Here is a 13,322-nt window from a genome sequence, read left to right on the forward strand (position 1 = left end):
ACGCCAAGGTCCTCTGCATCATTTAGTCTTTGAATTACAAGGTTCGCCGCTTAGACGACGTTAACGACGCACCTGGAAATCTTCGCGTTAATTGCTTCACTATTTGCTCTGCATCCTTAGTCGTCACAATTTAATGACGTTCTTGTCATGGCGAACGAAAATTATGTTTCCGCAGTAGGTGGTCTTTATGCACGGTCATTTTGAATTATGTAATCGGTAGCCCCAGTTAATTGGTAGTATATATCCTATTTTCATCAAGCCGTTTTCGCATAACGTTTAGTTTCAGTGCAACTGATTTTCGGCGATTTATGAAACAAATGAGTATAAGTATGACTTGTGGAGCCATCAAACGTACAAGATACGCAGTTCTCTAAGTACATTATACATGAGAGTGATTTGTTGATAATCTTAATGAGAAAAGATGCCCCAACTGATTTAATGTAGAGTCAGTACTTCTGCACTTGTGATGAAACGTCCCCTTAGAAAAATTATTGAATTACTGTGTTGATAAATCTCTTACATTATTTGATTTTCAAACAGCTGAGCAAAACTGAATGTACTCAGACATTTCGCTCTTTACCTATTCTGATCAACACTAAACTGACACACAATATTTTTTTTAGCGCAACGCAATCTGACTTTCAATAATCCCTACAAAAGAATGGCCCTGACTAACATTAATCTATACCTTTCACAAATCACTTACCTCACAAAAATCTTCGTTACTACTGCAATACAGCGAGCGCCACTACTGCCAGCTAAATAAAAGATTCATACTACTGAAGGCACTAACTACTGATAGGCATAGTTAGCAAATGAAAGATTTTGATAGAGATCAAACAATGTATTTACCTTAATAGTGTTCAAAAGCCATAATATATATATAGCAGTTCATGACATACATTCAAACAAATGTAATGTTTCTGATGGACACACGTCCAGATCATCCGCTCCCAAAAATCCGCCATCTCACTTCCCCACATCCACCACTGCTGGCGGCTCACCTCCAACTGCGCAACGCTACGCGCTTTTAACAGCCAACCGCCCAACACTACAATGGCGAACAACAATGCAACCAACCACAGACTGCAAACAGCACAGCAAGTGATTTTCATACAGAGCGCTAGGTGACGTTACTAACATAAAAACCTAAACAGCCTACTTACAGTGACTACTGAAACACACTTCCCGTATACAAAGAGAATTTTAGTCTAGAGTAATCTGTAATCTCTGCGACTGGTAACAGTACCCTTCTCCAGCGTAAGTTAGGAATAGTGCCTTTCTGTCCAATGACGATGGGCTGCCTGTGGTATCCACAGGAGATTAGCTAACAACGCCCCTTCTTCTGCATCAGAGCGGGAATATTAGTCTATCACTATGGCCCACCAATGGTAGCCATATGAATTTTAATCAAAACTATCACTTCTCCAGCACGACCGCGTGAAAAGTCCCCTTAGGACGCGACGCTCGTCTCTGACAGTGGCCTAGCCGTAGTGGATACCAGAAGATCCTGAGGAAGATTCCAGCAGAGGGGTCGATACGTCGATCATTTTAGAAGTAACATGACGCGGCGTAATAACCCAGAAGATTTTAACTTTAGTGACAGCGGCCACGAAATCCCGCAGACTTAACATAACAGGACATCTTCCTCGCATATTCGCTACAAATGGCTTTATGTCAGCGTGACTTTTCTTTGGGGTGTTGAGAGAAAGAAACTTATGCTTCAAACATAAAAATTTTATACTTGGAGATGTAGTTCGTCTAATGTCACTAAATGTAAGGCTGTTCATTTTGTGCCCTACACGTTCCGTTTCTTCTTATATCTGATCGTATTAGTGCATATGTGTAATACTGGAAGTGTACTTAGTTGGTCTGAGTACCAAAGATGTCAACTTTTCGGAGTTTTCTGTACATACATTGATTTAACACCCTATTTTCACTGCCCATTGTTCTCTGGATTGATGTGTTTGGTGTATGTCATACACTATGTGCAGAGAGTTGACAGAAATATGGAAGCACCAGAAACACAACACATTACCACACGGTTTAGGAAAACCGCTGGGGTTCAAAAATGCTTCCATTCGTCTTAAAATGGATGAATTCTGGTGTTGTCTGATTTAAAGGAAATCTTATACTACTTTTCTTGCAAAATGGTGTGTAGTTCAGTTTACGATAATGGAAGTGGGTAGCGATCACTCACCCTCCTCTCGAAAGGAAACCACAAAGGGTCAATGATATTGTGTTCTGATGACTTGGGTGACTAGGGGAGACGCGACAATTCGTTCTCGTGCTCACAAAACCAGGCCTGGACAATGCGAGCAGTGCGAATAGGGGCCCTTTTGTCTTGGAACACAGCTTCATCATTGGATAAATAAAACAGTACCATGGGATGGAGATGATGAACGAAAATTGTCACATAGTCCTTCGCAGCAATAGAACTCTACAAAGTAATCGTGATACCCATGGACTACCACGACATGGCTGCCTAAACCAACAGCAAACCCCCGGCATGTTTCACTCGTCTACGTAAACCAAGCCAGAAATTCGAAACAATGTGAAACAAGTCTCGTCCGTCCATACGGCTTTCTTCGATTGCGCCATAGTCCAGATTTTGTGACTTCTGCACGACATTTTTATCATTGAAGACTGGTGATGGAATTAGAGTTCGCCCTGCAGTTCCCGGCTTATGGAGGTCCATTCATGTTGTTTCGTTGCTGACAAGGTTCGCCAGTGTAGCATTCAGTTATGGAGTGACTTTTGCAGTTGTCGTCCTCTTATGTTTCATCTCTGTCCTCTTCAGTAAACGTCGGCCACGGTTACTCAACACACACTTGCGTCAAAATTGTGGCGTAGTGTATGATGTTTTTCAGCTTTCCCTGAATGAGTTCTGTTGGGTCTTGCCCACTCGTCTCGTATAGAGGGTGCATAAGGGATGCTGCGTCCTCGGAATGCTATACAACAACTCAAGCAAATAACATTAGTAGTTTTATTTCTATAAAGCAAATAGGCAATACTTGTATTTAGAACAAGTATCGCCAACGGAGGGCGACATACAACGTATGTCCGAGTTATTGCTATACACAATGTCCTGCAAGTTGATACACGTCACTGTTAATTGATCTGCGAGTGCCGGTCTGCAATTGTTTCTATATTGTCTACTAATGTCCGTATACGGAGCCGATATGAGCAGCGGAGGGAGGCAGGAGCGGCGCTTGTATTCACTTCTTGCAGGGGACACCCCTGTCGTGGTGCGGTCCTAATCAAAGCACTATTGGTCAACGTTGTTTCACCGCCTTCTCTGGTCTTCCGTTTTATGTCCGTTCCTCCGCTTGTGGTTACGCCAGAACACTTTCGACATGGTGGCTCTTGAAATACCAAACCCTTCGACGACCCCAAGGTCATTAGAGGCTTTGAATAACGTCATCATGATTGAGCATAGGAGATTTCACCTCCCTCCAGAACTGATTAGACTATACCACAACACCATTCTCGCCTCCATCGTAGGTTACGGGTCCGGAATCTGGGTAACAGGCTCACGAGGGTCATGCCTGCCATGGCTGTGAGGAGGATGCAGCGCAATTGTTTTTACCCTCGATCGGAGCTTACAGAACATCTGCTGGGGGGGGGGGGGACACTATTAATTCTCATGGGGTTATGTCCCTTAGATATTAAAATCAGGGGATAAACCGCCTGGTACTTGGTTAAAAGAGGGGAAATTGAAAAAACTGAACTCATTCTAGTGGTGCGGGTGTAGGGGGGGAGGGGGAGGACAAAGGAGACAAATTTGCAATTAGAAGAAGAGGGGATAAACTGTGGCAGGAACTCTGGCACAGAGAAGAGACAGGAAGAAGGACATACCAGCTGTGGCCAAATATCAAGGAACGGCTCCACCTTTCGCACTTTATCCCCAAGCAAGGGATTGCTGCACTTCCTTACAGGTCATGGGCCGTATGCGGCATATCTTTGCCGGATCGTGAAGAGGGCTACCCCTTCGTGTGACTGTGGTGCTGAAATTGGCACTCCGGACCACGTGATCTACGAGTGTCCCATTTTCGACGACGTAGCGACTGATCTACGACGCCAGTTACCCGACAAAGACTCATACCATCTGATTAGGGATCCAACCACATTCAAGATCATCGATAGTCTTGCCAGTGAGGTGTCAGCAAAAGTCCTGCAGGAATATCGTAGGGACAATTTATAAATCGTGATCATAATATGACACACCCGCACCTATCCCATTCCTCCGGGGCGTGGACTGGCCGATCGCCGGGACGGTCGGAATACGCTACGCCTTGGAGTAGGGGGAAGGTGCAAAAATATCCCAGATTTGACATAATGCACACCTATAATGACTTATAGTAGGTAGCTGGTTCTTAAGTAGACTGCAGATTTTTGCATATCCTCAAACAGTACCTGCAGCGATTTCCAGGTTAAGGCCAGCCCAGTGCCAGGGGCACGCCCAATGGGGTTAGCTCGGTGGGCACGGCCAAAAAAGTTGTAGGTTTATAGATCAACTGGCACATCTGTGAAGCTGCAGAAGTAGCTTGCTAGGACAGTAGAATAGAGTAAAGTAGGCTGTAGTGCTTACCCATACCATAATAAACAAATGGTTCAAATGGCTCTGAGCACTATGGGACTTAACTTCCGAGGTCATCAGTCCCCTACAACTTAGAACTACTTAAACCTAACTAACCTAAGGACATTACATACATCCATGCTCGAGGCAGGATTCGAACCTGCGACCGTAGCGGTCGCGCGGTTCCAGACTGTAGCGCCTAGAACCGCTCGGACACTCCGGCCGGCCATTATAAACACCTTCACATACTGTAGCAAGTAAGAAGATAGGAAATTTGTAATAGTAACACTGCTGCCAAAGTAAATAACTGTATTGTAGACATTAAGACCCACTAATGTATAAGGTGGTGGGTTATTATCTATTAATATCATTGGCTGAATAAATGATTTTTTTAAAAATCGCATTGACCACTGTGATTATGAAAACACCCATCACTATAGCACCAACTATTTGACCTTATTCGAATTCGTTTAGCTCCGACATGATGCACTCAAAACTACACGGAACACAGTTCTGACCACAACTGACACTTGCAACGTACTGAGCACATTACGCAGGTGCCGTTCTTGATGATATACAACAGCGGTCTCTGCAGGCTTGGCTAGCACCTGCATATATGTTCAATCATGCAATTCTCTCCGTGTTTCCATGTTGTTGTCCAGCCCCTGTATGTCATACTGTGTGTATGTCGTCTAGTAAAAACACCAAAAAGCACAGTGAACACTGAAGGTAAGGTACTGAGCCGAAATGTGTTAGAAAAACGCCGAAACGCAGATATCCAGGGGACGCAGCGAACTAAGTACACTTACAGGACAGCGCATACGCACAAGCCAGTTCACAAATTGCTACTGAAGATTCTTCACAGATGAGACTTAATGAAGCGCTTATTGTGTAATACACAAAACCATTCATTTAGCTGCATTAGACCAATCGTATCTCCAAAAATATGGTAGTAACGATAGAAAACATAAAATATCGGGTGATCAAAAAGTCAGTATAAATTTGAAAATTTAATAAACCACGTAATAATGTAGACAGAGAGGTAAAAATTGACACACATGCATGGAATGACATGGGGTTTTATTGGAACCAAAAACAAAACAAACTATTGCTAGACGCGTGTAGATCTCTTGCGCGCGTCGTTTGGTAATGATCGTGTGCTCAGCCGCCACTTACGTCATGCTTGGCCTCCCAGGTCCCCAGACCTCAGTCCATGCGATTATTGGCTTTTGGTTTACCAGAAGTCGCAAGTGTATCGTGGTCGACCGACATCTCTAGGGATGCCGAAAGACAACATCCGACGCCAATGCCTCACCATAACTCCGGACATGCTTTACAGTGCTCTTCACAACATTATTCCTCGACTACAGCTATAGCTGAGGAATGATGATGGACATATTGAGCATTTCTGTAAAGAACATCATCTTTGCTTTGTCTTACTTTGTTATACTAATTATTGCTATTCTGATCAGATGAAGCGCCATCTGTCGGACATTTTTTGAACGTCTGTTTTTTTTTTTGTTTGTTCTAATAAAACCCCATGTCATTCCAAGCATGTGTGTCAATTTGTACCTCTCTATCTACATTATTCTGTGATTTATTCAGTTTTCAAATTCATACTAACTTTTCGATCACCCTGTATATCGATAAATATTTTAATTAAATTAAGCTGCAGCTCTTACTAAAGGGATGTTTCCACCGAATATTTCAGTGCTTTTGGTCAAATTTACTTCTAAGTTACTCTGAAGCACGCAGCTCGTATTGTCTGTTCTGTTCTGTGGACCCTGTAACCTCTCGGCGCATATTAAGCTCAGCAATCGCTTATGTGCCGGTGGCCACCTTTTGGAGAAAGCAGATTGCTTTGACGGTTTTCTAGCTGTGGCCTTAAGATTAGCCTTCGCAGCAGTGCTATGTCCGTCTGCAGCGACAAGCGCCTGAGAGACCGCCTCCTGTTGTGTTGCAGTGTGCGCGGCGCAGGGCCCCGTCTACGTGAACCCCGGCTCCGGGGGCGGCCAGCCGGCTGCGGTGCAGAGCACGGGGTCGGCGCCACTGGTCACTCAGACGGTGTACGGCTTCCTCGACTTCACGACCACGATCGGCAACACCGTCATGATCTTCTCGCCGCAGAGCGCCCCGCCGCCAGGTACGTGCCAATTTGGACTGCGCTGCTGCCCCGACCGTCTGCCCCGCCTCTAGCCGCGGTCGGCACGACCCTAGCGAAGGTCCAGTTTATCGGTTATGCAAACTCCGCTTTCTCTCGGTCACCTTCGCCGATCGTTATTTCCCTGCCCTTTCGTGACCGCACTATTACCTCATTTGCCGTGATCTTCGTGTCCCTTCTTTGTTTCTTCACAATCCACGGCTGTACTTATGAAATGTCTTCTGTGGTAGATTCTTGAGCAGTAGTGAAAGACAATCGGTGCTGCGCTCTTACGCCCACGATTGTGCGAAACGTTTCAGTTCTTTAGAGTTTAGCTAGTGCTGTTGCCGTATGGACACAAGCCGACTTGTTCTCGATGTGTTGGATTCGCATGGGGCCGCTCTTACAATAGCTGTCTTCTCTACTAACCCATGTGAATTGAAGTCTCGCTCTATTCAATCACGTTGTTCATGCCTGAAAGTGTCTCCTGTCCAATGCATAGCATATAGGCAAAATACCTTAAAAAGAAATAAAAAACGTATGGCCCCTTCTATGAAAATGGACTACAGTAGGATACCATTAGTCATCATTTTGTGAGAAGGCGCACTGGATGGGTCGGAGGCGGTGGGAAGCTGTTTGAAGGTTTGAAGCGCGTCCTCAGTATTCTAATTTGTTTGATGCAGTCCGTCTCTTTATTTCAGTCTAGCCTATATACCCAGCGCTTGCCCCAGTGGATACACCGGTTCCCGTGAGATCACCGAAGTTGAGCGCTGTCGGGAGTGGTAGGCACTTGGATGGGTGACCATCCAGGCCGCCGTGCGCTGTTGCCATTTTTCGGGGTGCACTCAGCCTCGTGATGCCAATTGAGGAGCTACTCGACCGAATAGTAGCAGCTTCGGTCAAGAATACCATCATAACGACCGGGAGAGTGGTGTGCTGACCCCAAGCCGCTCCTATCCGCATCCTCCTCTGAGGATGACACGGCGGTCGGATGGTCCCGGTAGGCCACTCGTGGCCTGAAGACGGAGTGCTATATACCCAACTTCCTCAGTTAACTGTTTTACATGTTCCGAACTCTGTCTTCCCCTACAACTTTTGCTCTCTATAAACCCATCTAGTACCATCTTTTCCCTAATGCGTTACAGAATACGAGTGTCATTTTTAAAGTAAAAGCCGATAGCGCATGGCATCCGCGCATCCTGTCACGTGACGTCTGTTCACGGACGGCCACTCTTCGACAGTCTCTCACTGCGCCGCCACTACGTATCACGTCTCACCTCGCTGCCGGTGTCGGGTCTATGGTTATACTGTTTCATTTGTCAGCTTGTAAATCAGTAATCCCGCCGACTGTGAAGTGCGCTTGCTTATTCGGTTCTTAAATACAAAACAAGTTCGTCCCGCGGAAATTTACCGGTGTTTTGTTGAAGTTTATGATGCAGGTGTAATGAATGATGTAACTGTGCGTAACTGCTGTAGACGGTTTAATGAAGGAAGGACAAATGTCAATGGTGAAGAACGATTTAGCCGGCCAACTGTCATGAATGAAGACTTGACACATAAAGTTGATGAGGCATTTCGTCAAAATAGGCACTTCACTATTGACGAGCGATTTCCACAAGTTTGAGTATCATTAGTTTATTACATCATTGCTGACAAACTTCACTACAAAAATATGTGGGTGAGATGAGTAACGAAAATGTTGAAAGAACACAATGCAAAGCGAATGGCACATTCTTGAGCGCTATCACAAGTATGATAAGGAGTTACTGAGTCATTTTGTGACCGGAGGTGAAAAGTGGATTGGACACTACACTACAGAGGATAAACGTCAATCCAGTGAGTGGCATCATTCAAAGTCTCCGACAAAACCATTAACATTCGAACAAGAACCTTCGACACGGTTTTTTGCAAGCGGAAGGATATTCTTCTGTTATACTTTTTGTCAAGGGGAATGGCAATAAATGCTGAGAGGTATTGTGAAACATTGTTAAAGTTTAGGCACGCTACTCAAAATCGCCGGTGGGGACAGCTTCGTAGTTTGAGATATAATTTACGTTCATAAACAGAGTTTCTCTTACTCCGTTACAAATCGTTTCTTACTTTAAAAATGACCCTCGTGTATCCTATCATCCTGTCCCTCTACTTCATTTTCAACATATACCTTTCCTCCCGGATTCCATGGAAAAGTCTTAATTTCGTATCATATCGATGTACTGAAGTTTTGAAATTCTTTAAAACCTCGTATCAAAAAGAATCGACTCTTTTAGTTTCCATCTTCCCCATAATCCACCATTCACTTCCAGGCGATATAATTAGCCCCGATGTTCTTCGATAGAAATTGCGTTCCCAAATAAAGCGTAATACTAATAAACTTATTTTGATGAGGTATGCACCCCTTGCCCCTGATAGTCTCCTTCTGAATCCCTTTCCTTCATACGTAAAGCATCAGTATGCTACGAGTTCTCATCTTATCATTATAACTAGTTTCTCTCAGAAAAAATACCCTAAATGCCTGTAGCCACGATGCCTTCATATAGGATGGAACACGAGATGTACAAACTTTAGCAAGTAGGATGGGGTAAGTTTCAGTGACTCCCAAAGATGGTGCAGTTAAAGTAAGATAAAGGCACAAATAGCTAAAGTTACACAGAACAAATCAATCCTTTCATGAACACGGTTCTGGAGATTATTTTGACTTTTGCCCTCAATTTTCAATCACAACGCTAAAAATTTCGTCCTTAGGCTCATTTTCTTGTGAACTATTACCTGCGTAAGCATGTGCAAACATAAATCACCATTTTCTGACTTATACGAGAATTTTATCTTATGGTGAGTTTTCGAAATTGGGCGAAGTTTGGGGCTCGTATTCCTACCCGGCAGGAGATTTTAATCTGTTAGGAAGTTGCAAGACTGGGCACATACTACTGCAGAGTGAAATGTTCAGTCTACAACAAACAGTTGTCAGGTACATATAATCGGTATATCCTTGGGTAATGAAACTATTGGAGCTTCCTATAGCCCAGACCTCTTAAGAAATTTATACCCTTAAAGATGTGATGATACCGGTACTGTCACAATATGAATGATTTGTAGGACTCGCCAAATCACGTTCGGTGCACAATGCGCAAAAACCTTAAAAGACGCGAAAATTCATATCTAATGACATATATACTGAACAGGAAAGGAATACTTGACATATTTATTCTAATAACTTCTGTCCTTAGACATAACCGTTTCGCATGCGTTGCTGATATCACTTGCGCGTGACAGTAACCCCACAGGGAACTGTACGAATCGTGAAGAAGACTTTCTTTTGTTATGGGGGCGGGGGGTTGAGTATCATCAGCCATCAGTCTTCTGACTGGTTTGATGCAGCCTCCAGCGAATTCCTCTCCTCTGCCAACGTCTTCATCTCAGACTAGGACTTGCACTCGTCGTCAGCTATTATTGTTTGCTAGGTATATTCCCCTTGAATTTTTACCCTCTATAATTCTGTCGAGTATCATGGAAGTTACCCCCTGATATCTTAAAACATGTCCTACACGCTGTCTCTTTTCCTTGTCAAAGTTTTCCAAACGTAATTCGTGATTTTCTTAGATGATTCTGCGGAGAATCTCACGGTTTGGGTAGCAAATGGAATATCGGGTTATGTGTCAACGCCTCCCGCCATATTTCAAGGTACTGTCAACGAAAAGAGAAGCGCTACCGATTCGATTGTGTACGTGCGTCCACAATTTAGCTACAGAATGATGTGGTAGAAACTAATTCTCTATAAACAGATGGCGAAAGGGTTGATACATATTGTTAGAAAGAACGTGCCAACTTGGATGTGGAAGTTTCTTGTTTCAAAGAACTATGTAAGGCATCTCCGGCACTGTTAACTAAGAAATAACGAAATACAAAAGTCTCAACTAGATGAGATGCCAGTACTTCAGACTTTTCGGAAAACTCTTAGAGAATAACTCTAAAATTTTTAGGCTGAAGAAGCAGAGACCCTCGTAAACCAAAAGAAGCTCGAGAACTTTTCAAATCGTCCTTCCAGAAACGCTTTTCTCAACGGTTACTGCTTCTCCAGCGAGGATAGTTAAAACTGGTCTTTGTACATACTGAGCTTCTACGTTGTTGTAATGTTCGTTAAATGCGCAGTTAAAAATAATTTTAGACGCACGTGTATAACAAAGGCATGTAATAGAGTAGGGGTACACGTACCGTTTCATGCATGCTCAGTGGAACGTAAACACTAAGTAAAACACCCGGAAACTGCAGACGCTTCACGAATGTGTTGCAGACCGTAATGAGCCCTTCTGTCGTATACGAAACAAGTGAATAGTACTTGAAGGACGCTACGAACATTCCTTCGCAGAGAATGTTGTCGAAACAATTACTGCCTGACAAGCAAGCAAAGAGAACTGTGCTCATTAACACACAGTTAGCTGGCAGATGAAGTGGCGTGTTCGTCTGGGAGCAAGTGGGGCGTAATGAGTGTGACGATTGTGCAAGGGTTTTAAAACACTCTCGAGGCAGTGTGTCTCCAGCACGCCAACTAAAACATGCAGTAGCTGCTGCTCACTCTTCAAGATCGTATCTACATGAGAATACGCCCACCGTTTCACTGCTTTTACTGCAGCTGTTTAATTTCCGGCTTGTCAACGTTGTGTTCGTTAACTGATGTGTGGGCTAGGTAAATAGTGTAAATAATATCACTTTTTTTCTACATGGGTTATTTCTTTAAGAAGCATGAAAACGAGGGTTTATATCGCAGGGTTTTGTTCAAATGGTTCAAATGGCTCTGAGCACTATGGGACTTAACTTCTGAGGCCATCAGTCCCCTAGAACATAGAAGTACTTAAACCTAACGAACCTAAGGACATCACACACATCAGTGCCCGAGGCAGGATTGGAACCTACGACCGTAGCGGTCGTGCGGTTGCAGACTGTAGCGCCTAGAACCGCTCGGCCACTCAGGCCGGCCAGGGTTTTGTCTCCACTTCAACTATGGGGGTCTCATACACCCTATATCCCCTAATCATTTTCTTACCCTCAACATTTTTTTTCCCAAAAATCCGTCTTTTCAATGTTCTGAAATAAAAATCGATGCGTGGCTTACTATAACGCGAAACATATGACTGAGCGGAATACATAACGTAATACACGATCTAGTGGCATTAATGTGACCGCTGCCAACGTTCGACGTGAACGTGCAGTAACCCCCCACAGAACTATACGTCGTAGCACTAGCAGTGAAGGATGTGGAAAAGAATGAAGTCGTTGTTTTAATACAGAAACGGAGCGATTTACCTGACGTACGAAGGGGCATGCTCACTGTCTTTCGGGCCAAGGCGGATGCTTTTCAGAAATGGCAAAAGTTTGATACTCTTCGTGTACCGCCATCGTGCGTAGTAAAAAGGCACTACCCAAATAAGCGCCGAGGCAATTGTGGTGTATCACCGACCATAGATAAAAGCGAAACAACAGCTATGTAGATGTGTATGGGCGAAAAGCCGAGCAACTGCTGTACAACTGACCTTCTACAGGGTGTTTCAAAAATGACCGGTATATTTGAAACGGCAATAAAAACTAAACGAGTAGCGATAGAAATACACCGTTTTTTGCAATATGCTTGGGACAACAGTACATTTTCAGGCGGACAAACTTTCGAAATTACAGTAGTTACAATTCTCAACAACAGATGGCGCTGCAAGTGATGTGAAAGATATAGAAGACAACGCAGTCTGTGGGTGCGCCATTCTGTACGTCGTCTTTCTGCTGTAAGCGTGTGCTGTTCACAGCGTGCAAGTGTGCTGTAGACAACATGGTTTATTCCTTAGAACAGAGGATTTTTCTGGTGTTGGAATTCCACCGCCTAGAACACAGTGTTGTTGCAATAAGACGAAGTTTTCAACGGAGGTTTAATGTAACCAAAGGACCGAAAAGCGATACAATAAAGGATCTGTTGGAAATATTTCAACGGACTGGGAACGTGACAGATGAACGTGCTGGAAAGGTAGGGCGACCGCGTACGGCAACCACAGAGGGCAACGCGCAGCTAGTGCAGCAGGTGATCCAACAGCGGCCTCGGGTTTCCGTTCGCCGTGTTGCAGCTGCGGTCCAAATGACGCCAACGTCCACGTATCGTCTCATGTGCCAGAGTTTACACCTCTATCCATACAAAATTCAAATGCGGCAACCCCTCAGCGCCGCTACCATTGCTGCACGAGAGAGATTCGCTAACGAAATAGTGCACAGGATTGATGGCGACATGCATGTGGGCAGCATTTGGTTTACTGACGAAGCTTATTTTTACCTGGACGGCTTCGTCAATAAACAGAACTGGCACATATGGGGAACCGAAAAGCCCCATGTTGCAGTCCCATCGTCCCTGAATCCTCAAAAAGTACTGGTCTGGGCCGCCATTTCTTCCAAAGGAATCATTAGCCCATTTTTCAGATCCGAAACGATTACTGCATCACGCTATCTGGACATTCTTCGTGAATTTGTGGCGGTACAAACTGCCTTAGACGACACTGCGAACACCTCGTGGTTTATGCAAGATGGTGCCCGGCCACATCGCACGGCCGACGTCTTTAATTTCCTGAATGAATA

General features: G+C 44.3%; 1 protein-coding gene across 1 annotated transcript in view; it reads left to right on the plus strand.

Annotated features, from left to right (window-relative positions):
* Window positions 1-13,322, plus strand: part of LOC126413115 (calphotin) — an 831,469-nt gene that overhangs the window by 638,705 nt on the left and 179,442 nt on the right. The window contains exon 7 of the mRNA XM_050083006.1: window positions 6,543-6,722. Coding sequence (XP_049938963.1) covers window positions 6,543-6,722 — 180 coding nt within the window. The remainder of the gene's footprint in view (window positions 1-6,542; window positions 6,723-13,322) is intronic.

This window comes from Schistocerca serialis, chromosome 7 (genome assembly GCF_023864345.2).
Source record: "Schistocerca serialis cubense isolate TAMUIC-IGC-003099 chromosome 7, iqSchSeri2.2, whole genome shotgun sequence".
NCBI classification, from domain to species: Eukaryota; Metazoa; Arthropoda; class Insecta; order Orthoptera; family Acrididae; genus Schistocerca; species Schistocerca serialis.